The following is a 26,750-nucleotide window of genomic DNA, read 5'->3' as shown; positions in this document are numbered from 1 at the left end:
CGCCGTGCGGCCATTTTTTTCTGGACCTGCAGGGGAAGAAGTAGAATTTGCAGGGGAGAAGACGGAGGTTGCCACACATGCCGCCGGACTCCGCGGGCCGCACAGTGAGTCGGGGCGGGCCGCATGTGTCCTGTGGGCCGCATGTTGTGCAGGCCTGATCTAAAGCATGCGTCAATGTATAATTCTGCATTCTTACCTAAACTGGCAATTTTTGGTGCTCCATTTATAAATCTGCAAAAAGCCTGATTTGTGCGCCTAACTAACTAGCCGCCTTTCCGTTTCAATCAATCCTTCCGTCATTGTAACTCAGCAGCTACAATGTATCCAGATATTACTAAGGTAACATTATCTATTGTTATAGTTTGCAGCTCAAGCTGCTGGGAACGTTGGCAACTAATTATCCCAAACTGGAAAGTGTTACAAAGATATATAGAAATCAAAGGATGCTCAGTATATTAAAACTCATTAAAAATGGCATTAAGAGTTGAATAAAAAAAAGTGACTTATCTAATACTTTAGAACTGACTTATTTAAAAAAAAAAACACTAGATTTCACGTTTTGCTGCTTTAATGTAACATTGTTATTGTTCTAGTGGAAAAGATGTCACCTTATGTCCGCATAGTAGTTACATAGTAGGTGAGGTTGAAAAATTACATGCGTCCATCAAGTTCAACTTATGCTAAATGTAGTCTTGTCTTCAGTTTGCAGCCCTACAGAAAGCTGTTGGTGACGCAGTACTGAAATTTGAACCCTTTGTCCTCCATGTCCAGTGTCGCATGCTGGAGGATGCACAGCTTCTAGTAAGAGGAATTGTTTCCAACCATTTTGTAAAAACCGATCCCCTGCAATGAAGTGTAATTTTTTTCATTAGTAATGTTTTCATAGACGAGTGCTTATTTTTCTACTGTGGTTTTAGCACAATTACTATTTCGTGTTCAAGTAGTTCATTTAAAGTACACCCTCCTACACAGTATATTACCATTATTTATGTATAATTTACATCCTTTGAATGTAATTATTAATGTTGATATTTAACATCAACCAACTGGGAAGTATACCATTGCTATATTATTGCTACAGTTGCATCTATCCATTGGAATCACAGAATGCCTGTTAAAGGTTGACTGAGCTTCTGATAAACCTTAGAGGTATAAGGGGTCATTCTATGATGTTCGAAGTGTTCTTTTAGAGGGGTTTCGGGAAGTTTTTGACCTGAAACGGCCACTTCAGGCATCAGAAAATGACCCCTTAGTTTTCAGTTCAATATACTTCACGTCAACTGGCATCTGAAGATTTTGTGTCCTATCTGTTTACAGCATAATGTGGCCATAGATTCGGGTTTTAGGAATTCTGGAATCACTGTTGGCAAGAAAGGAAAAATTGTTATGGTAACTATATTCATTTTTATTCTTTGTCATCTGTGCACACAGTGTGGTTACTTATGACTAAAGTATTTTAATTTTGTGTCCCAGTTATTAGTATCACATATTCAGTTAGTTAATTAGCCTGCCTTGGGGCGTTTTTTGTTTTTAATACCTACTTTAAAATGTAGCTAGATGGACTGATGATAATGTTATTTAATTTTTATTCCACAACAACATGTAAATGATTTATTTGATTTTTCAAGCCTTTCTTCCATACCTTTACAGAATATATAGTGCGTGCTAAATTGACTCCAGACTCACAATTTTGAAATATATTCTCTGAGACACTTGTAGAGTTCATGTATTTTGTTTTTGAAGGCGGTAAGGAGCACCCATTGCCTGGAAGTACCTTTAAGCCACAAAGGGAAATGCTTGGTAAACAAGGAATATGTTGACTATCTGGTACAAACAGCAAATCAGAAGATGGAAGAGAATAAGAGAAGAATTGTGAGGTTGGTGAGCTTTGGTATTATTGCACTCATTTACTGGTTCGTGTCCTACTCTGTTTTGGTCCTGTTTTTAAACACAGTCAGCTATAATATGGGTGTTAATTTGCTTTAGTTTCGTGCCGTGTGTCGAGCTGAACATTTTGCTGTAATGTTCCTGCCGGTTTCTTCCTTGGTGGCTGAGTGGCCGTTTTAATGTTTTACGTCCGAGGTTCGATACGGCTCAGTTGCGTCCTCTTATCTCCTCGGTTGGCTGCATGCTTAGATAGTGATACAAACTTTATATCTTCTCCTGTAAATTGTACAATAAGGAACTTAATATACTGATGCCCATTCAGATAATTTCTCTTGATGTAGACCAGGGGTGGCCAACTCCGAGTGTCAAGGGCCACCAACAGGTCAGGTTTTAAGGATATCCCTGCTTCTGCACAGATAGCTCAATTGTTGATTGAGCCAGCTGTGCTAAAGCAGGGATCTCTTTAACAACCTGACCTGTTGGTGGCCCTTCAGGACTGAGGTTGGCCACCCCTGATGTAGTCTCGACATCTTAGTGTCACCAAATACTGTCAGCTTCAGATGTAAAGGGCAGAGATAAAGGCAGCTTCACGTGAGAAGATAAACATGTATTTCTCTGCAGGTTTTACATTTGTCTTCAGAGAGCTTTACAAAAACGAGACAATGTAAGTGACGCAGCCTGTAAGGAAGAGACCACACCAAGCTCTGTGTATACTCGCAGAAGGAAAAGAAAAGAAGGAACCATGAAATCTAAACGTGTCCCATGTGAAGAGGTTGATGATCCAGAGGCTGATCTTACTTTTTTCAATGATGGTACATTGATGTAAATTAAAGTTAATGTCTCTTAAGTTACAGAGCAAATGCTGGGTTTTTTTGCCTCTAGAGCTCAACTCACTCAGAGAAAGCAATATATTCATTTTGAAATGTAAAAAAAAAATGATACAGTACATATAGCCACTGCCTTGTATGTGTGTTTGAACAGTGATTTCATTTTAATCCTGCAATCGCACCAATCCATATACTGAGGGGATATCAACAAGACTTGTATGAAGAGGCTAAGTTGTAGTGCAAATGGCGTGCGTGCGTGTGCGTGCGTGTGTGTGTGCGTGTGTGCGTGTGTGTGCGCGTGTGTGTGCGTGTGTGTGTATTTGTGTGTTTTATATACCGTATTTCCTCGATTCTAAGACGCACTTTTCTCACATTTTAACGTTTCTGAAATCGCAATGCGTCTTACAATCGATGTCAAAAGAAACTTGCCCACCGCTAGGAAGAGGAGTAAGTTGTGATGTAGTTGGCCATTTGAACTGAAGTGTATGTAAAAATGTTATATTGTTATGCCCCAGATAAGTTTTCTTCGTCCAATAAGAGGTGGACATATCGCTTCTCCTACTCCCCCATTTGGAACAGCAGCTTTGTACGTGCTGGTAAACAGTGAAAAACGTGTATTTGTAACTGAATGGTTCCTGGATCAATATGGCCGCTAATGCGAGTCAACTGAGGGTCACGTGATCTCCTACGTTGTGTAATGACGTTCCTAGAACGCGATGCTGCCAACCCCAGCTCGCCGCCGTAGTGCTGAGCAGGAGCTTGCTGTTGCCCTATGATAGGCTGAGGGTGCCTTCTTTTAAGTTGTCATTGTCATTTTTTTCTGTACATTTAATGTAGTGTTTCATTTTTCCCAAAAAGCTGTTATTAAATCAATTGGAATCGATGGCGTCTTAGAATCGAGGAAATCTGGTGTGTGTGTGTATATATACGTGTATATATCTATATTTCCACTCTCGCTGGGAAGCAGGGGGGTCTCCAAGGCTGATCCCTGCTCCCGAGATACTTACATCCTGAAGCTGACGCCAGTGTCTCACAGCTGTTGAAAGGTCCCTGATCATTTGGGCCAATAGGAAACCGCAAAAGGGACGATGTTGCGGCTTTTTATTGGCTTGGGGACCTTTTTAAATAATGTCTCGCAAAGCAGGGGATCCCCGGAGCTTAAATAAACGTGGTTCAGCGCTGGAGATCCCCTTCTTCAAACGTAGTCACACACAAAAAAGAGGTATAGCCACTTCTAAAAATAAAGACCACCAGTGCTATAGTCTTGTTTCAGTGCTAGAGGCTTGTTTCAGTGCTAGAGGCTTGTTTCAGTGCTAGAGGCTTGTTTCAGTGCTAGAGGCTTGTTTCAGTGCTAGAGGCTTGTTTCAGTGCTAGAGGCTTGTTTCAGTGCTAGAGGCTTGTTTCAGTGCTAGAGGCTTGTTTCAGTGCTAGAGACTTGTTTCTGTTTCAGTGCTAGAGGCTTGTTTCAGTGCTAGAGGCTTGTTTCAGTGCTAGAGGCTTGTTTCAGTGCTAGAGGCTTGTTTCAGTGCTAGAGGCTTGTTTCAGTGCTAGAGACTTGTTTCTGTTTCAGTGCTAGAGACTTGTTTCAGTGCTAGAGGCTTGTTTCAGTGCTAGAGGCTTGTTTCAGTGCTAGAGGCTTGTTTCAGTGCTAGAGACTTGTTTCTGTTTCAGTGCTAGAGGCTTGTTTCAGTACTAGAGGCTTGTTTCAGTGCTAGAGACTTGTTTCTGTTTCAGTGCTAGAAACTTGTTTCTGTTTCAGTGCTAGAGACTTGTTTCAGTGCTAGAGACTTGTTTCAGTGCTAGAGGCTTGTTTCAGTGCTAGAGGCTTGTTTCAGTGCTAGAGACTTGTTCTGTTTCAGTGCTAGAGGCTTGTTTCCGTGCTAGAGACTTGTTTCAGTGCTAGAGACTTGTTTCAGTGCTAGAGGCTTGTTTCAGTGCTAGAGACTTGTTTCAGTGCTAGAGACTTGTTTCAGTGCTAGAGACTTGTTTCAGTGCTAGAGACTTGTTTCAGTGCTAGAGGCTTGTTTCAGTGCTAGAGACTTGTTTCAGTGCTAGAGGCTTGTTTCTGTTTCAGTGCTAGAGACTTGTTTCAGTGCTAGAGACTTGTTTCGGCGCTAGAGGCTTGTTTCGGCGCTAGAGGCTTGTTTCGGCGCTAGAGGCTTGTTTCGGCGCTAGAGGCTTGTTTCGGCGCTAGAGACTTGTTTCGGCGCTAGAGACTTGTTTCAGCGCTAGAGTCTTGTTTCAGCGCTAGAGTCTTGTTTCAGCGCTAGAGACTTGTTTCAGCGCTAGAGGCTTGTTTCAGCGCTAGAGGCTTGTTTCAGCGCTAGAGGCTTGTTTCAGCGCTAGAGACTTGTTTCAGCGCTAGAGGCTTGTTTCAGCGCTAGAGGCTTGTTTCAGCGCTAGAGGCTTGTGTCAGCGCTAGAGGCTTGTTTCAGCGCTAGTGGCTTGTTTCAGCGCTAGAGGCTTGTTTCAGCGCTAGAGGCTTGTTTCAGCGCTAGAGGCTTGTTTCAGTGCTATAGTCTTGTTTCAGTGCTAGAGACTTGTTTCAGTGCTAGAGAACACAATCCGTTTGTGTGTGAAGCCGATTCTTGCAAATTTGAAAAACCAGTAACTACAATTCCCCAGACATAATAACTAAGTTAATAAAAAAATATGAAACCTAAAACTACTGCAGAATGTTACAATGCAAATGTTTGTGAGTAAGCTGTTGATTTGTGAAATGTCGTTCAAATTTACAATGGGCATTTCAGTGAGAAGAGCAGCTCAATGTGCTTCAGAAAAACTGCTGGGGGGAGGGCCGATTATAATCAAGGAAAGAAGGGTATAATTCTGGGACGAAACATTGCACAAGATGTATCAATAAAAAATGTCATGTTTCCAATTTATTTATTTATTTCACCCCCCCCCCCCCCCACCCTGGATACATCTGGTGTGGTTTTTGCCTGATAATTGCACCACTTTTGTCTTGATACAAAGACCCCAGGATATCAGTGGGACTGTTAATGAAAGTCAGGACTATTTAAAAAAAAAAAAAAAAAAAAAAAATGTGAGTTCACCATTTAGTCATAAAAAGTCGGTATACATATTGCTCTGAGACAAAGCTGCATCTGTCATCAACATTACCACATGAAATGTGTGACTTACCAATGTATACATAATAAAGGGAATTTGGAAAGTTTAAATCAACCAAAAGTCATTATAATTAGTAGGTAGGTACTGCCTTGATTTTCAGTTCGGCTTCTCTCTTTGGACCGCATCTTGCTGTGGTTTAAAAATCGAATTTTGTTTATTTATTGCAAAATAATATGTTCCCTAATTGAAGGTGTTTTAGTAATTTTGTTTTGAGCCCTTAAGGTGGCAATCCAATATATATTGTTTCCTTTTTTGTTTTACGCTGGATTGCAGTAGGGGGTCTTCAGAATTGAACCCCATTAATTTTAGGTCTTGGGACCTCCTGCTTCTGGGGATACCTCGAGTAGGGGGTGCCAGTAGCTACTCCACTTGGCTAGCAGGGTTCATGTAATGGCAGAGTTTCAAAGCTCCAGCGCCCTGCGGGCCAATAGGACGCTGTGATGTCATCAGGTGTGGCTTCCTATTGTGACGCGGGAGCTTTAAACTTTAAACCCCAGCTACAGAGGTCTGCATCTCCGGAAGCAAGGGGTCCCTGGAGCTTAAATTAATGGGGTTCATCTCCAAGACTATTGTTTGAGCCACCTGTGCTGAAGCAGGGAGATCCTGATAACCTGACCTGTTGGTGGCCCTTGAGGACTGGAGTAGGCCACCCCTGGAATAGAGTGTTGGATGGCTGCCTCAGGAAGCTGGCACGGGTGGGGGTCCCTGAGGAGAGGTTTGGGAACCACTAATGGGCCTAGTGGTTAACGATGTGGAGCCACAAATTGAAGTTTTTGAATATACCACTAGGTGGGGCAATACTACATGGCAAGTCCTTTTACCGATTAGCTTTGCCGCTTTTTGTGCATTTGCTGACCGTTATAAATGTTTAATGGCAGTCTTGTTTATATTATGCCATTTACTGATGAAATTAAAGATTTGGAATGCATATTTAAGCCTGGTGTAGGGTTACAGGAGAAAGTGTTTAACTTAAATAAAACAAGCATGTTTTCGGGGATCAAAATGGTAGTTGTGGAATTCGAACACCATATGTATATATGGAGCTAATAATATCTGCCCCGTGTTTTCTTAGAGAAATAATGTGCGTGCATATATATATATGTATGTGTTGAAACATATTTTTAACTGTGCAGAAGAATAATGTATGGTATCTAATAACTGAACATGTGATTAACATGTCCAATTAGTGTTTGGCATAATTTGTTGTCAGAACGCAGCGGAATATGGGTTCTTTGAAAGTTGATTTTATAATACGTTGCACATGTGTTTAGGTTGTTCAGTGAGCTGACTTCTCAAATAATCAGTTTTAAACATTTTCTACTGGTTGATATCTGGAACCACTAAAACAGGGATATGTATTTTTCCCCCCTCTTGTTTAACTGCAGTTTTCTACAACAAGGACTATAAAGCTAACATTTATTTAGTGTTTGGAGATCAGTGTAGTGGCCTGTTCAAGATGTTTATTTTGCTTCATTTATTTCCGTTTCCTTAAGGACTCTCTTGTTAAGACGTACATTTTCGCACAGTCTCGTTTCGGAGTGAAACTTGCTGCCAGCTCTTGAAAGCTTAGATAGGGACCATTAAGAATAAAAATATATAAAAAGCCAACTAGGCAAGAAATGCGTTGGCGCAAGATGGTAGTCAAATGTATCCAAACTTGTTTTTGTTCATTTTCATGAGACATCTGCTCCCAGAGTTGCCTGGAAAGTGATACATTTGTCAAGTTTCTTTGTGCTGAAGATAGCACCGGTTTTAACGTTTACATTTAGAAGCTTTGTAAAATGTTTTTATTTCACCCTGCTATATGATGTGAGATTCTAAGAGATTATTCTTGCTTTGTTTTTCTCTTGTTTTAAAGCCTATTTTCTTTGATCTACATTCAGACCATGTTTTAGCGCTGGGGTGGGCAACTCCAGTTCTCAAGGGCCACCAACAGGTCAGGTTTTCAGGATATGCCTGCTTCAGCACATGTGGCTCAGTCGGTGAGTAAGCCACTTGGTTGAGCCACCTTTGCCGAAGCAGGCATATCCTGAAAACCTGACCTGTTCGTGGCCCTTGAGCATTGGAGTTGCCCACCCCTGTTTTAGCGTCAGTGTCGCACTACTTTGTACCCGTTTTTGCCCACATGTGAACTCAAGATTGGGGACGTAGTGCACACATTATAAAGAGATGATTTGTCCTCGCTCCTCGTCAGCAGCTTTTGTCAAATCTAAAAAATAAAAATAAATGATGTAATAAAGGTAATTTCTATTCATCCAAACCCACTTGTATTTCCTTAAATAAATTGTTCAGTACAATGCAAGATACTTATTAACCCTTAGCTCTCATAAACATAACAGGCTTCTTATGTACATCCTTTAAAACTTTTTAAGACAATCGTACAAATAAAAAAAATATGTATTGTAATATGAGGAGGTTTTTTCTCGTTTTGTAACCCATTGAGTGCTGAAGTGCCGGTAACATCCGATTCAATACAGCATATAAACCCTTCTGTCCCATAAAGGGTTAGCAATCAAAAGAATCTTCCTACTATGTGTTGTGTCAGAAGCCTAACTAAAAAGAATGTTGAATAATGAACCAAAGACAAAGTGAGATTAAGTTATCTCTGAGTTGATATCCAACTGTGCTGAACAATTTTAAGCAAGCCCTACGCCACTTTAAGATGGAAAGCATTTCATATTAAAAGAGGTATACATACAATAGGCACATATCACTGTGATTTCTGTATCGTGCCCGACTCCTTATTCCCAATCGTACAGAATGCTAAGGGATCACCACTGGTGTAAAGCTCTGAAAATATAAATGATATATTTTTATATCCTGACTTTTTATGGCTATTCTGAAATATCTGCACATAATAATAATAACTTTTTCTACTGAAGCTACATATTGTTTATTAATGAAGGTTTACGGCACTGATAGCAGACTGCTTGCTGCTCCGGCTGATAGAAACAGAGCACGGTGTTGCGTGGGAGTTTTGCGTACGAGTTTTGCGCAGGATCTGTTATCCGCTGGAACCTCCGGTAGGTGAAAATATGTTTTTGTTTAATTACAGATCTAAAATCTAAAATACAATGTCACCTTAATTCCTGTTTTAAAGAAATTGGAAAATGCCTAAAAAGGTAGTTTTGCCCATAAATGTGTGGTGCAGAGTCATTTGGTTTACATAGGTAAGGCTGTCTAAACCATACATGTTTATATGATCAAGTAGAGAACTTTTGATGCACCGACAGTTTGTATATTGCTGATCAAAATATCGCAGGCCTGGCCAACTCCAGTCCTCAAGGGCTACCAGCAGGTCAGGTTTTCAGGACATCCTTGCTTCAGCACAGGTGCTGCAGACAAAGATTGAGCCACCCGTGCTGAAGCAGGGATATCCTGAAAACCCGACCTATTGGTGGTCCCTGGGATATAGGAAGTGAAAGCTTATACCAAATTCCATAGAATGCAAAGAGCAAGGTTGCCATTTAGCAAATGAGCAGCAGTTTCTTTACTTCAAATGCAGAGAGGTACGGTAATAATTCTATTAAAGCAAAAGGTTCATACTATGGCATGTATTTTGTGGCAGTTACAAAACAAAATCCATTACCATTTATCATGGACACGATAAATAATAATAACAATTCTTGTATAGCGCTAACAGTGTATGCAGAGCTGTACATAGAATTTTGCAGGCACAAGTCCCTGCCCCGCAGAGCTTACAATCTAATCTTTCTGCCCGAGCCACGGGGAGATAAAGTGATTAGACCAAGGTCACAAGGAGCCGACACTGGGATTCCACTACTCCTTACCCCCGTATACTACCAGCAGGGCCGCAGCGTGTGGCAGCGTTATGGAGTGCAGGTCCCTGCGGCTGACGAGGGATTAAAGAGCTTTATTAATATATGACTATTAGCACTACAGGAAGGAGGACTTAATGGGGCTACTTTGTAACCTGCTTTTTACCCTCTCCAGTAATATCATTTTTCAATTAATTAGAGGGGATATCGGCAGATTAATACAGAAGGACAGAATATTTGACGCCACCTTTTTTGCAAGTTTATTTTTCAGCGCTAATAAGCAAACAAAGGTATTGGTATCGTGCTTCAATACCGGAAGCAACAATCCTTTTAAATGAAAATGCAACACTTTTTGGATGAAGACTTTTTAAATATTGTATAAGGTCAAGGAGGGGGAATCGTTAGATTTCTGTTTTCTAAAAAAAAAATACACGTGCATTTCACATTAAATGAAAACATGGCAGGGATTATAACCACAGAGTCCTATCATACTTTGAGAGCGGTGTTTGTATAAGCAAAGCAGAATCACTGTTGGGACGCACATTATTTTGTTCTGCTCACTGGTAAAGTTAATTTGCGCTTGTTTTGTTAAAACGAATATTTATTGTTTTGGCTGAAACGATAACCAGCTAGTTAATCAGCATGCATGACGTACAAATAAAGCCACACTAAATGGACACCCTCTTAATATTTATATAGAACAAGGGTGGCCAACTCCAGTTCTCAAGGGCTACCAACGGGTCAGGTTTTCAGGATATCCCTGCTTCAGCAAAGGTGGCTCAGTCTTCATTTGCACCACCTGTGCTGAAGCAGGGATATCCTGAAAAACTGGCCTGTTTGTAGCCCTTGAGGACTGGAGTTGGCTACCCCTGATATAGAGGCTATTTCCAACAAATATTATCAAATGCCTTTGCTGCCCACAGGACAATGTAATTCATTGAGGCCAGGTGTTTTATAATCCCATATCTTTAGCATATTACTAGCATGTTGAATTATTTGGATATTATTGAAGGCATCTATGTAAATACACGGTATAAATCCATCCATTCCTACTTAACGAGATGCGCTGATGCATTGTACAGATCTCTTGTGACAGTGACATACTGCATGAAATACAGCACTATATTTGAAGCTGTTCTGATTAGCGACACTGTTGTGTTTTAGTTTGTCTTATGTAATACACTCTGGATGTTTGCTGTGGTTATTTCATATGTTTTTGGCCTGTTTTATTGTCTAACCCAATTTTCAGTATAGATTATAAAACACAGCTTGACGTAGAATTTCATCCTAAGGGACATAATCTACATTACAGTGAAAAAAAGTTTAATTTAGGTCATGCATTATTCTTTATCAATAGAGATCAACTGCTGCAGCTTCAGGGGGCTAACCACGCATTGCAATGTGTTGTGCACTGAAGGTGGCCATTAAACTAATCATAAATTTACTCAAGAATCAAGTTTACTGGCAAATTTTGACATACGTTACTGTTTTCATCAGGACTGAGTTAGCTTTAACTTGCTACAAAGTTTCATAATTCGGGTTCATTTGTTCCTTAAAATTGCAATGTCGTTTACAATTTCATAATGATAATTAAAAAAATACAGTTAATGTCTAATCATGGCAGTTTGTGTTTCCCTTTGTTTTTGCTGTAAGGTTGTATGAAAGTTTTCCTGCCATACTTAACTGTGAGTTCGGATACACTGTATATTCATCAGCACATTATTTTGTGTGATGGTGACTTGGGGAGAACAGCTCTGCTGTATCGGTAAATCTCCGGATTTGTACACAGCACAAGAAGCATCTTTGCTAAATTGTATTCAGTGATTTATTTGTGATTAATTGATAAGCACAAACGAGTGTGATTTGTGTCAGAAACCCTTCAATTCGGCATTTCCAAGTTTTGGTACACAAATTGTCATAATTGAAGGTGTGTGTGTGTGTGTGTGTGTGTGTGTGTGTGTGTGTGTGTGTGTGTGTGTGTGTGTGTGTGTGTGTGTGTGTGTGTGTGTGTGTACTAGAATTGTGTCTATCGTAAAAGTGTTAATTTACTTCTTGGGAATATAAAACCTTATATAACTGTCACAAATGAATTTGTCCGATACCACAAATGTTTATTATTATTAATCCCACTTTTAATGACAAAGTACTTCGGACACATTTTACATATTTAGAGTCACTCTTACTAAAAAGAACTAAGACATTCTCGTGGGGTTTGTTTTCAATTATGGCCCTTAATTAGGAATAAGATTAAACCAGTAGAAATAAGCTATTTTAGATATTGTCATTCTGCGACCATCACATAGGGAATCCTGATGGTAATCATTGGCAGAAAAGATGCATTTTCCTCCCAAATATCAGATTGTGGTAGACTTCTTGTAGATGACTTTCTCATTATGATTTCACTGGTTATATGTTGCAAACTCCTTGCTTTACTTCCAGGTGTGTTATAACGCTGAGGGATATGTGTTATAACGCTGAGGGATGTGTGTATCACAGTCTCCCTGCTGCAACATTACAGCAAAAAGAACAATCCCTTTGGCAGCAGTTTGATTTGTTGCATTGATAAATCTGATGTTGTTTTGTAGCCAAGAAATTGATTCTTTGCATCTCAAAATATTCCGATTTTATGCCTTTAAAATTCAGTGACACTTTCTGAATATTGATTGTTTTTGTTTTGTTCCTTATTAGAGACCTTTGTCTCAGCCTCTTTTACATAAGAATGACCTAAACTCTGCCAGGTTAAATATTACAGGATGTCTATTCTGTACTGTACATTGTTTTTTTTCCTCTACAGTCCATAGAAATATTGTTTTTATACTCAAATCAGTGACCGAGAGAGACAAACCGAAGACAAGTAAAAATGTTGAGTTCGTACATTACAGTGCAGTCTGCAGATATATTAAAAGAAACAACAACTCTTCAAAAGACTAATAATTCCTATTTTTCCGTGCACAGTGCTGTGGGTTATGCACTGTTGTATATACAAATACTTTTTATTCTCTGTGGAACATCCAAGCTCATTTTCAATGCCTAAGGCCCAGGACAATGGTGCCTTGCCCAAGGTCAGGGGCCTGACTAATGATTTTCATATTTTTCGCTTCCTTTGCTTATATCCTTGAAAGACATAAAACATAAATGGGTCAAAGTGTACATTTCTGCAGCCCAGTTTGGGTGAAGAAAATGAGTATATTATATGGCGATGCTCTTAAGTAAAAATTCAAAATAACAGCATTAGTATGCAAAGAAAAGTTTGCTATATCATTTCATTTAGCACATGATTGCAAAGACAGCGCGTGTCCTAGTTGGGTCTAGTTTTCAAGAAAAATGCTACCTTATTTATTCGTATAAATATAGGTTCAAGGATACAGAATAGATAAAAATGTAGGCTTTTCATTTCCTGGTAATATTTATTTTGGAAATCAATACAGTATTTCCATTTTATTTATTTATTAACTTAAATGTCTATTTTTTTATTCTGTATTATTGTATATTTCTCAGGATAATCTATTTGTGTTGAAGACTACATCTTTAGTAGCACAGCACAATAATAAATTATGACTTTATTTTCTGTTGTAATCTTCCCAATAAATAAATGTAACAAATGAGGTCCAAATCAGCATAAAAAAAGGATTAGAAAATCTGAAAGCAGGTATATTTGGAGAGTGCAAGCTGTGGATTAAGGGGGTGAGGGGAAACTTCATTTAAAAAAAAAAACCTAAATATATCAAGCAACAATAAAATAAACACGCTGCAAATCAACAAATCGAATACTCTCCAAAATGCGAATATTTCTGTTGCAGAGTAATCGTATTAAAAAGTCGAAACATGATATAGACTGTACAGTTATCTTCATTTCCAGAACTAAAAGCAGGGCTGTGTTTTTTTGGGTGGGGGTAAACTGAGTTTTCGCACTTTTTTTTTAATAGAGCTAAACAAGAAAGTACATAGTGATTATGATGTGAGAGCTGAGAATACTGGAATACTAGCTAGGAGCGGCTGGTTTATTTATTTTTACACTTTTTATTTGAAGCGACATTAGTAATTATAGTTTAGATATAAATATTTTTTTTAGGGATCTTGTATCTTTTGCTTAACAAAACATGTGTTTAGGGATTTCCTTATCCTTGCCAGCAGGTGAGTGACAATTCTAGGGCGTCCCTTACCTGATGCAGGGGTTCGAGGTGGCCTGAAACATCATTTCTGCACCTCTGTATCATTTCTGCACCTCTGTATCATTTCTGCACCTCTGTATCATTTCTGCACCTCTGTATCATTTCTGCACCTCTGTATCATTTCTGCACCTCTGTATCATTTCTGCACCTCTGTATCATTTCTGCACCTCTGTATCATTTCTGCACCTCTGTTTTTGTAGGAATAAAATACCAGACCCCTAAGCAAAGCACATGTATCGTATGCTCCCACTACACTGCTCAGGTGTTGCAATTTTCCTTGGGGGGGGGGGGGGGGGTATTTATCTAATTTCCTTAAATAATTTCTCGTTCATACACAGAGTTCCAATGTATAAATATTTTCTTAATATAGGCTATTTAAAGATGTCAATTGTAGTTTAGGGATAGAGTGAATATGGCACAGTGACATTGTGAATTAGTATTTATTTTTCTCTGTATCAGAAATGTAGAATATTAGGATCAGATGTTCCTAAAAAGTCTTGTGACCTAACGTGCAGTATTAAAAAGTTAAATATAAAATACATTGTATATAATTTATTTAAAATTTTAAATTTTTAAAGACAAATAATGACTATTGCTTGTTGCCTAAATTACTATCTCAAGGGCCGCTCTCTTTCTTTACTCTTTGTGCAACTTTTTCTCTCTAAGTGGGAAGGTCAGCCGTGGATTAGACCGTACAGATTTTTAGTCCTCATTTGTCCCTTTTCAGCATGCACGGAGATTTTCCTGAATATGCCCTTACAGAAGTCAAGGCAGCCGGGATATAGAGCAAAAGCAAGAAACATCTTACAAACAGAAACGGCTTCTCTCTGCCCCATAAAATAATAACCATTTGCTAAATTGTTGGGAAGTTGTTATAATTCCTTTTCCAAATTATTACTCGCCCTATAGATTAGAAATGAGGCCAGGGTTAGCAATCAGCCTTAAATGGTAGGATTTTTAAAGTAAGAAGCACTTGTCTGATTGTGAAGTGGAGGCCATTATGGGCTTGATTGAGTCTTTTTTTAGCGAGCTTGATTTGCAGTTGAGAGAACATATTCACTACTGTACTACGAGCAATCAGAGAATTTACCACTTTTTATTTTACTTAACGATTTAAGGTCCACTACTTGTTCACAGCTGCCACCTTTTAAATTCCATCATTAAATACATTTTAAAAAGTGTTCTTTGTTTTCCTATTTTTCCGTATAGAAAAACATGTGTTGTAACATGGAATTCTAAACGTGCTTAACGTAACGTTGCAGGTAATATGTAGAAATGTAGGGGAATAATTACACTTGCAAAGCTCTGTAACCTTTGCAGAAGTGCGTCTGTGTTCAATTCTTTGTTTGCTATTTTTTGTTCATAAATATTTTACATTTGTTCTTAAATTCACATGGGCCATTTTAATACTTTTGGGGAAATTGCTTATTGCTGGCTGTTAATTATTTTGATTAGTGCAAACCCAACTATTTAAAATAAGATAACATAAAATAGTGGGAAGGAGTAACATTGGTTACAAATGAATTGTTTCAGTGGTTTAGTATATTTGTACATTTTTATTTGTATAACACCAACTACTGTATGTAGCTATTCAAAACATTAAGCATTAATATATATTAATGGGAGAAATGCCATTTTAAATATCTACTCTCGCACTTTTTTTATTTTTATTATTCCGATGTCTCCAAGAGATATGAGTAGCTGAAATATTAAGGCCCTTATTCTATATAGTTTGATGCGGCCGGCCCCATGAAAATTATTTGGTCGAAAATCCCTATCGAACGGCCACATGGGACTAGATAGAATTTACCCGCCAAGTGTCCGGGGGGTCAAACTGAATATTTCCCAGAGTCCAGTGCAGTCTGTTACCATGGTAATCGCAGACACCAGTGATAACAAAAACAATTATTTTCAACACTGATAAGAAAAGAAATAGGACATGCTCAGTGTGCAAGGTACTGAAGTTATACAAGTTAAACTCATCATATTGGCTTCTGGAGGTATTGCTGGGGTCTGTTTACTGTAGTCTGCCTGCTGCATAACCAGGTCAAAATAATGACACCAGGTTTGTCAGGAAAAAGTGCGATTGCTTTTAATTGGATCCCTTTGATATATATGGGCTGTATTTTTTTCCACTGGTTTTGTCCCAGTTTTGCAGCTGTGAGGCCATAGTAATCAGACTCCCTAGGTCTATTTATTTATAAAATGTTTTACCAGGAAGTAACACATTGAAAGTTACCTCTCATTTTCAAGTATGTCCCGTGCACAGAGTTATGATAACAATACATGGTTACATTAAATGAACAGCGGCTATACATTATATTTAAAGACATTTCATGAACAGTTAGAGATAATATATTTTATAGGCGTATGTAACAGTTACAGACATGATTAAAATTTGAGACAGTTGAAGTCTTGAAAGAACTTAGGCTAAGGCCCCGCTCCCAGAGTCAGCGCACCCGCACTGCAGACAGGCGGTGCGCTGAGATACACAGACCGCGATATGCGGTCTGTAGGGAGCGGGAGGTGGGCGGGAGTGGGAGGTTTGACAGGGAGGGGGGGCGTGGCTTGAGCAAAGGGACCCGCTACTCCCCCCCCCCCCTACCTCCACGGGCTGCAGGAGGGACCCGCTACTCTCCCCCCCCCCTCCCTCCACGGGCTGCAGGAGGGACCCGCTACTCTCCCCCCCCCCCCTCCCTCCACGGGCTGCAGGAGGGACCCGCTACTCTCCCCCCCCCCCCTCCCTCCCTCCACGGACTCGGGCTGGAGCTGGAGCTGCTGAAGGTAAAGTTTAAACACACACACACGCAGGCACTCATACATACACACACACACGCAGGCAGGCAGGCACTCATACATACACACACACACAGGCAGGCAGGCACTCACGCACTCATACACACACACAGACAGAGGCAGGCACTCACGCACTCATACACACACACACACAGACAGGCACACACGCACTCAGACACACACACAGACATGCACTCACCTGCTTTCACTCCACACTCCTCCCCGCTCCCCGAAGCCTCTCCTCCTCCCGAAGCCTCCCCTCCCCATTGGCTCACAGCCACACCACGTGACGCGTCAACGCTAGGAAACACCATTCTCTTGTGTCTCCTAGCGGCTGACGCGCCACAGCGTGTAGTCAGCTGTGCCGCCAGAGGGGACCGGGACCGGCTCGCGAGGATTCCCCTGCTGGTGGGGAACTCGCGACATAGCCGCCCGCGCCAACGAGCGCAGCGGGACCGAGGCCTTAGACTGGAGGCAGTTTTGAGAGTCAGGTAGATTGTTCCAGTTTTGGGGTGCACGGTAAGAGAAGTAGGAGAGGCCGGATACTTTGTTGAACCCTGGGACCATGAACAGTCTTTTGAAGTCAGATCTCAGATAAGTGCTGCATGTGGTAGGGGTGAGGAGATTGTTCAGATACATGGGTAGCTTGCCCAGAAAGTACTTGAAGGCAAGACAGGAAAGATGTACTTTGCGCCGGGACTCGAAGGATAGCCAATCTAGTTCTTTGAGCCTTTTGCAGAGTTGTGTGTTGTAGTTAAATTGGAGGACAAAGTAGCATATTGAGTTGTAGAGGGTGGCTAGCTTGCTAAGGTGAGTTTTGGATGCTGTAACATACAATATACTATATCCCCACAGTCTATAATTGTCATTAGCATCTGCTGTGCGATGCGCTTTCTGACCAACGGGCATAGGGAGGATTTGTTCCTATACATGGTATCTGTCCAAGCACAACAGTAGAATCAGATCTTTTTCCTTTGAACACTGCAGAATGTATAGATTATTTCACTTATCAGGGTTTTTGTTGTAAACTATTGTGAGATACAAGTGTGCTCTGCATGTTTTGTTTTGCAGTATATCTTAGGTGTTTATCGCTGCTAGCTGTTCATTTGCAACATCCTTAGCCAATTTCTGTTTGTCTGCCTTTTGACATTAGATATTTAAAGCAGCAGAACGTGTTTAAAATTTTTTTATATATATATATAATCAAAAAATAAATAGATGATACCGTTCTGTACCCACAGAACGGTATCATCTATTTATTTATTTTTTGATTATTGAAGCTCAGCTAACACGGTACTGATACCTCTACATGTATGTATATATATATATATATATATATATATATATATATATATAAATTGAAGCAGGGGTCTCCCGAGCTGAACCACGTGAATTTCAGGGGACCCCCGGTTACCAGAGATAATTACGTGCGTGGGGGCTGCAGGTAGAGGTTTAAAGATCCCGGTCACGTGGGCCAACAGGAAGTTGCAAGGGCTGACGTCACGGCTTCCTATTGGCTTTAAATCCGCCATTTCTATAGTCCCATGTAGCCCAGCCAGAGTTGCTACCGGCACCCCCTACGGAGGTAAGTATCTCGGGGAGCAGGGGGTCCCTGGAGCTGAAATGAACGCGGATCAGCTCCAGAGACCCCCCGCTTCTATCCTATAACTCAAAAACAAAAAAGGGGAACAGGATTGCTGTTTTAATTGAGCCTAGGAGGCGCCTGTTAAAGAGGCCCGCAAGGTTACATTTCTGGCTTTTATAATGGTTTACACTACTCATACTGAATAATAATATTGAAATGAGACATCTGACAAAGGAACCCAGAGCTTGTGCATCATGGGCACATGCAGATTAGGAAGTACTGGGTACCACTTTAGGGTGATTGCTGAAGACGGGGATGTGCATCTCTAGTCTTCAAGGGCCACCAACAGTTCAGATTTTCAGGATATCCCTGCTTCAGCACAGGTGGCTCAGTCTTCGACTGATTGAGCCACCTGTGCTGAAGCAGGGATAGACTGAAAACCTGACCTGTTGGTGGCCCTTGAGGGCTGGAGTTGCTCACTCCTGCTGTAAAATCATGAGACCTGCTCTGCAGGATACACAGATCGGAGTTTCCAAGGACAGAGCGGTGCTACCTACTCCCAGGGACCCTGCAGCAGGCCAGGGGTTTTGGAAGCTATGACACATGCAAATGGATGCATTTCAAATGTTGATTAATTGCATTCAAATGTAAATTGTGTGTTGACTGATTCATTAGCTCTCCCAAAAATCTAGACTGGCAGTTTTTGTAATTACATTTTGGGCGCTGCTCCTGCCGAAACTGCCATTGCCATGCACATAAATACCGGAGGTTGTAGTGTAAACCGCAAACCATTTTTTCAATACTGTACATTTAGATTTAAAGCAGCAATCCTGCCCCAGAAGCCTGTATATATTTCTCATATAATGTTAGTAATCCAGTGTTAAAAGCAAAAACGAGATTTTCTTCATCTCTCGCTCCTGAGGTTACCACGGTAACCTTTACACTGCCCTGGGCTCTGGAAAGAGCTTCATTTTAAACTCCCGGACACTTAATATTTCAAATGCTTATATCTCCTCAACACAATATTTGATTAAAAAAAAAACCTGTGGCAAAAAGCAAGAAAAGATCTCTTAAATATGTACACACAAAAAGGGCGATCCTCGTGGACTGATGCTCTAAAGCAGCAATCCAGGGTCCATGTCTAAGACTGAGCCACCTGTGCTGAAGCAGGGATATCCTTACATAGATTGTAAGCTCTACGGGGCAGGGACCTGTGCCTGCAAAATGTCTCTGTAAAGCGCTGCGTACAATTAGCAGCGCTATACAAGAACATATTATTATTATTATTAACACCTGACTTGTTGGTCGCCCTTGAGGACTGGAGTAAACTGTAAATTTGAGCCCTTTCCCCAGGTAAAGAGATGGAAACCATATACACAGTAGATTGAACTGCGTACCATATGTGATCCTATTGGTGGAATTCGGTGAGCTAATTCAGCGCACATGCAAGACATGTTTTTAGAAAGTGAATACTGTACTAGGCTTGGAGAGAAAATCTTTGTATTGACTTTATTTTGACAGTCAAACTGTGTGGTTCTGTTCACAAAAGCACATAGTATACAGTAAATATATTGCAACATGTCAGTCATTTACAGAGGTTTAGAAATCAACAACATCTGTTCCCTTGATCTTGATACTGACTTACAAAGTTTCCTTCTCCAAGGGCTGACAGCAATAGCATTACCTTTATACTCACGTACAGTGTATATTAAAGGGGTTATTTAGTTATTTTATGTAAAAAATGTGGTGGGCACAAGAATCAAGATGCATTATACTGTAAATCAGCAGCCAATTATTGTTTTTAAAAAAATACACATTCATAAAAATGCATATTTCAATTCCAGTTTGTATTTAAAGTATAAATAATATATAATAAATACTGTAATTTAAATCAGTCCATGAACATAATTGATCATTTGCAACTTTAAAATAAATATACACGGTCAAGTAGCATTACATAGTTAAAACGGTCCAAACAAAATATCAATCTTTCATTTATAGATCGCTATAAAAGTTAGGCGCAAACATCTATCATATAAACTATAGCAGGGGTGGCCAACTCAAGTCCTCAAGGGGCACCAACAGGTCAGGTTTTCAGGATATCCCTGCTTCAGCACAGGTGGCTTAATCAGTGGCGCAGTTGCAGATTGGGATATTGAGGCGTTTGTATGCAGTGAAAACCATATAGAGGACGTCATTATTCAACTAACGACTTAACTGGTGCATAAGACCAACATTACACAGTTGATGATTGAAAGAAATAATTGCAAGGTTTTTTTTTATCGCTCTAGTCTCCAATATGTTTTATTAAGGAAAGCACAAATAAAGGTTGGCTTCAATGCACATGATGTTTTTAGTCTCAAAGTTTAATACTGTGGTATGATGTTAAATGCAACTCTTTCAATGCTCTAACAATGGGCATTGTTTCTCTTTATAGTTACACTGAAAATGCATCTGACTCCTTCGTTGTTGGGATCCAATAAACTGGCATCTCTGATTAGAAAACCTAGTCACTTTGTTGCTTCAACAGCCTGCAGTGCGCGCTGCGTCGTGGAGCCGTGCGCGCTGCGTCGTGGAGCATTGCGCTCTGCGGCGTGAAAGGTTGCGAAAGGTCAAGGTGCCATGGATCAGCACTGAGGGGCCCACTAGTTCAGAAAAAATAGCCCCCCAAAACAATTTCCAGTAGTGCTTTATACATGGCTGCAATAGTCTGATGACCAACATATGAAGATACTGTAGAGACTAATACTGACGAGGGGGAAGGGGGGTGCTTGAGGACTGGTGTTGAGCACCCCTGCTCTATTGGGATATTAAGATGAGTGATTCCTACCTCTATTAGCCTGAAACATACAGTAATATCCAACATGAGAGCAACTTCGGACTTTGGTTTTATAACCTTTTAAATAGAGGTGGGCAAAGTGGGTGTGGGAAATCAGAACCTGCCAGAAACTTGCGTTCCAAAACTAAATACTGTGCAAATCTAAAACCTTTAAAGATTTTTGGAACCAAAACCAGAACGGCCACGTGTCCGGCTGTAGGTGGGATTCTCACCATATCTCTTTTAACTATTTGACGTTTTTCAGTTCTGTTATTCTAATTTTCCTAATTAGGATTTTAAACTTATTTTAGGCATCTTTCATGACGTATTGTGCCGTTTTTAGCATTGTCCTGCTTATTGTTAAGTTATTTCCTTCATTCTGTAAAAATCCGAAACCAAACCAAGCAAGCCTTGACAAAACCCAGAACCAAAAACACAGACAATCTTTAGAAACAAAACGTTTTTTCCGAACCAAATCACAAGAGAAAGTGCCCAAACTTACTTTTAAATGCTTAGACCTCTTGAAAGTTAGCTGCCAGCTTATGAATAACCAACTGTTTTTTCATGCATCTCCGGCCTCTCCGCAGTGCTGAAAAATCTGGGTAGAAAAAAATAACTTAACTAAGCTGCCATTTAAAATTATCATTGAGATTGGCTACAGTATTAAGCAAACCTTTTAAAATGGCTCCATTTCCTGGAGCTGCAGGGTGGTAGCATGTCACGATGCCGGGTAACTGAGAGGGAAAGCCATCTTTGCTCAAACTTGACATGTATGAATTGATTACATAAGTGGGCAGTGGTGACCCACTTCTTTCAAGTACACTCCCTTTGTTTGAGTTTTTACTGTAAAACTACCCACAGCAGTTTACAATTAGGGGAAATAATAACGGAATATGCTTTCATCTGTACATACAATTACAATGAGCTACATGTTTTAATAGGATTGTAAAAAAAAATATATATATATCCAAGTTTGACCCATGCAAAAAAAGTAAACATTCTAGATCTGGATACTATATCATTATCACAACAAAGAGAAACTCCTGAAATCTGATGATTTTAACATCTGGAGAATGTTAATGACTTCAAAATGACGGATGTTTTTTATTTTAGCTTGTGACAGACACACTCCTTTCATAGATAGATGATTATTTACATAAATTACATCATCAATATGAAGAAAAAAATGTTAAATAACTTCAAAGGCGTAATTGAAAAGAAACGTTTTTTTTTTTTTTCTTTTTGGTTTTATTAGAAAACCTCATAATGCTTTTCTGGGCCTTGGAATGCTAAGAATGGCAAAATAGTTATCAGCTGTGCTTAATAATTCAATCAACCTCTAGTCTCCATGTAAGAAATCATTTTGAAAATTAGCACCTACAAATGTAGCAAAAGTTACCGTTCTTGTGGCCGCGGGAAAAAATGTATTCCAAAATATATGCGAGAACTTACATACCGATACAGATTTTAGTGACGGGAATACTGTGTATGTGTATATATGTGTGTATATGTATAGATATATGTACACACACACATACACACATTGATATGCGTCAAATGCGTATGTTAAACCTTATTCATGTGCACACAATCATACCGTACATTTCCATCCAAACTTCTTCTTTGCAGGGTTTCAGTTTGCAGATTGCGAGCCGGGATATTCAGGCTCGATGGGGCCTGACAAAAGCTTTAGCAAAGCTGGACAGATTGCAGTCACATTCAAAAGTACTTATTTAGCATTTTCCTACTTCAGACTACCTTGGGAGGCACGCTGCATTCTTTCAGCAGGGCTGTGACTGGTGGCGTGCTGCCTAATGCTGGTGGGTAGACTTTGTGCAATTTAGTTGATATACTGCAATTTCCTCCTACACTCCGAGCTGACCTTAGACAATTTGTCTTCTTTCTGGGAGAAATGTCAACCAAAAGGAAGCTATTAAGTCAAGAAGGCAATTCTGCCAGGGTAGTCCACTGTATAAACAGAACTTGACCTAAGCTAATTTATTTCTGGTCCTTTACAAAGAGACTTTAAAGATCTGACTGGTTCTAAACCTCTCACCAAAATTCAGGCTTCAGATTTGGACGTGTTAGTAGGAGGGCTTTGTATCTGCATGATGCATCTGTTACTGGTGAAAAGTTCAAATCAGATTTAAAATCAAATTTCATAGAACATTTTAGAGCATGTTTATACTTTTTTGTATCTAGAGTGGCCACATTTAAATTTTTATAATACGGAGAGCCACCCCACCACACAATATACACACACACTATCCCCCTTCTCCCCCCACAATACACACACACAATCCCCCTCTCCCCCCACAATACACACACACAATCCCCCTCTCCCCCCACAATACACACAAACACAATCCCCGCAATACACACTCAACCCCCCTCCCCCCTCCCCACCACCACAAAACACACTTTTTTATTACCTTTTGGGGGGAGACCTCTGGTGCCGCAATAGTCCTGCGATCGAATGCAGAAGTTGGGCCCAACATCCAGGCAAGCCCAACGTCTGGCACCGACCAGGTGGGGAGGCCCTGCTCCGGCAGCTGGTGCCCGGCAGCAAACAGGTCTGGCAGCCGGGCGCAGGTGTTGGGCCCGGACAGTTGTCCCAGTGCTCACCCCCTGTCGGCGTCCCTGCATCGAAGCACTAAAATATGGGACAATTCTACGTCCCGACTGACCTTTCAGAGGCAATGCAATTTTCAGAGACAACGCCGTACATATACGGGGCGTCTGGCAACCCTATATGTATCAATATCCTTATGTAAAAAGGAGATGATGTACTCTGAAATACTATAGCCGTTTTTACTTCTATTAACATACTGATTGAGGAAGGTATGTACTTGGGGAGGTGTTTGCAGAACTTTAATTCCCGTACTGTACTTTGCAGTGCTGTGAAAAAGTAGTTGGACAGAAGACGGGTACATATTAAGTGTCCACATTGTATATAAATACTGTCATTTAAACCATTTCTAAAGTGACAGTATCAAATGTAAGAAACATAAAAATAGTGTCTTGTTTACACAAATCAGTAGTTGGTTTACTTCAATTCAGACTTTACAGAGTTTTTTTTTACCTATCCGAGACGCAGAATTTTAATTATTATTTGAGTCATTTAATCATTTTTATAATATACAGTATTTATTATATCATTTAACAAGTATTTCTCCCGGACGCTCACTTTTAACAAGTCCTAGAAGCAGACTCATGCAGATTGATCCAATGAAGAGAAAAATGTCAACGTAGAGTAGGAAATACACCAAAAGGCGATATGCATCCCTTGATTAATTCCAGCCAGGGTCGGGCCGAGACATTATTGTGCCGAGAAAAAATTCGGCACCCCTATAAACCATTTTATTCTAGGCGCCACGCCGCCTTTTACCGTCGCCTTTTGCCATCTTTAGCTATCCTCTCCGCTAGGATCTCCCCAGCCGCGGGGTACCTTGCGTGGCTGCCGTTTGTGGGCGCACGTGCGGGGCGCTTGGCCGCCAGCAGCCACTGCACATTGTTAGATTTCCCGTGGTGGGCGGGCAGTTTGGGCGTGTGTCCTGGCTTCTGGTGGCCGTGCTGGGTGTCCAGCACATGTGGTGTTGGGTTGGCGGCTAGGGGGGGGGGGGAATAAAAGCGGTGAAGACATTTGGGTATGACGGGGGGTGACCTGCGGCGATGGAGGGCGCCCCTTTTTGATTGGCGCCCCGGGCAACTGCCCAGTCAGACCGTCCACTAATCCGACACTGATTCCAGCATAATGACTTTCAATATTTGTTGCAGAAATTGTACGTTTTTCTGTCAGTCACTGAATCAAACGTAATGAAGATGTTAAAGGTGCACAATTCCTGTAGCTCGCAAAAAAAAGTCATCGATTAGCACGGATATAATGACAAAGTGGGAAGTGACTTCATTTTTGGAATTAGCGATCAATAACTTGTCTTTTCTGGACTTTGATCCTGCCACTATGACAAAAAATGTTACATTAATAGTAAATGACTTCCTTTCTCCCCCCACCAAAAAAAAAATTCACTAGACGTTACCGTATGTGACTGGGCGTGATCGATCGTATTTACCATGATTGCAACCTCTCTGCATTTATCCCAGCCTACTGGTATTTATGGCACGGAGTCTGATCCCCATATATTTCATATTGATGGGTATATTAGGATTAGTATATTAGGATATTGAATGAAGCTGTGTGCACATGGACAGTACCAGGGAAGAAAAACAAAATAACGCAAATGTATTGGCTACTTTGTATGTTTCTTCAGCGTATGCATTGGTACTAGTCCTATGCTTTTCTATTGCATTGAGCCTTTCTGCTACACTGTTTAGTCCAACTGAAGATGGATGTCACTTTTCATAGAAAAGAAATCCCATTATATTCAATGTAAAATACTGCAGTGGAAAACTTAAGGGAAGTGCGACTGGGTCAACCCTGCCAGACCCACATTCACAACAAATATGCCGGCCTTCAAAGGGCAAATTGTGCTAAACCCATCAGGAGTAAGCAACAATAATTAAAATAATGTATCCCTTCAGCTCCAGAGGTGCCTGTAGTGCATTGTTCTGCAACGCATGGCTGGCCTGTCTGGCAGTTACAGGGTTTAAACGCAAGTAAACGATAGGATATTATGAAACGGGTTTCATGTGACATTATAAGGTTACGTTTAATGCGCTGAGCACAACAGAGCGAGCGGATTGAGAAGTTCAAGATGTTTATTTTCTTTCCTGCACCGGGGCCCAAATGATCTCATTGTGTTCACCTACCCCATGGTTCAAAGTGAGGCTAGGGGTTCTGTTTGTTTTCATCCCAGTAATTTGCTACTTAGTAGCTCACAAAATCAGCTTTTTCCCTTTCTGTAATTATGCAAATTACCATTTTATGACTTAATGTGGTAGGTTTAGAGCAGGGGTGGCCAGCTCCAGTCCTCAAGGGCCACCGACAGGCCAGGTTTTCAGGATATCCCTGCTTCAGTACAGGTGGCTCAGTCAAAGATTGAGCCACTGATTGAGCAACCTGTGCTGAAGCTGAAATATCCTTAAAACATGGCCCTTGAGGCCTGGAGTTGGCCACTCCTGAGTTAGGCTGCGCCCACGCTGCCGCTGAGCTTCATTTAAAATCAATCGGTATGGCCATGCGCTCGTGAGTGTGCACGTACGCTCTCCCAGCTAGGCGCTTGGGGAGACAGAGAAATTGATTTTCGAGCACGCTGAAGGGTCACTTGACCCTTCAGCACCAGTGAATACATGGCCACGCCCCCCGCTCGCACTTGCAAAATGTTGCAGGACAGCGGAGCGCTCATGCTTGGAGAGCTGATGGCGTCACCGCTCTCAAGCATGAGCACGCTCAGCGGCAGCGTGGCCGCAGCCTTAGAAGATGCTTAATAGAGACGTGGGGAGCGTGCAGAACAGAGTCAATATAATGAGTATGATGGCAGTAATTCCAAAGCACAGGCGGAGGCACCGTATGCACAGTATGATTCATTATTTCTGCCTCTACATGGTCACAGTTCCAAGCGTTTCTTAACCACTAAAACCCGTTAACTGAACATATCTGTAATTTACAACTTAAAATCTATCAACAAGTACGGCGATGTTGACAAAAATATTGCTGGTTGCCTTTTAAATAATTTTTTTTTTTAACCAAGCCAAGTGGTTGAAATCAGTATTTTCTCAGCTGTAGGGTACATTTACCAGTAAATTGGAGGCTTTGTTCATAAACAAAGTGATTAAACATCCTGGGCAAATAATTAT

At 40.7% G+C, this 26,750-nt stretch overlaps 1 protein-coding gene across 7 annotated transcripts in view; it reads left to right on the top strand.

Moving 5' to 3' along the window:
- The window catches only part of TYW3 (tRNA-yW synthesizing protein 3 homolog), a 134,420-nt gene that overhangs the window by 5,610 nt on the left and 102,060 nt on the right, over nt 1-26,750 (top strand). For all 7 annotated transcript variants that reach the window (XM_075615794.1, XM_075615797.1, XM_075615793.1 and 4 more), the window contains exons 4-8: nt 703-801; nt 1,318-1,389; nt 1,744-1,877; nt 2,509-2,699; nt 8,752-8,869. In XM_075615794.1, the coding sequence (XP_075471909.1) occupies nt 703-801; nt 1,318-1,389; nt 1,744-1,877; nt 2,509-2,699; nt 8,752-8,765 (510 nt within the window). In that variant the 3' untranslated portion in view covers nt 8,766-8,869. The remainder of the gene's footprint in view (nt 1-702; nt 802-1,317; nt 1,390-1,743; nt 1,878-2,508; nt 2,700-8,751; nt 8,870-26,750) is intronic.

The sequence above is a fragment of the Ascaphus truei genome, chromosome 10 (genome assembly GCF_040206685.1).
Source record: "Ascaphus truei isolate aAscTru1 chromosome 10, aAscTru1.hap1, whole genome shotgun sequence".
NCBI lineage: Eukaryota > Metazoa > Chordata > Amphibia > Anura > Ascaphidae > Ascaphus > Ascaphus truei.
Note: the sequence above shows the minus strand (reverse complement) of the source record. Positions and strands in the feature narration are given on the sequence as shown.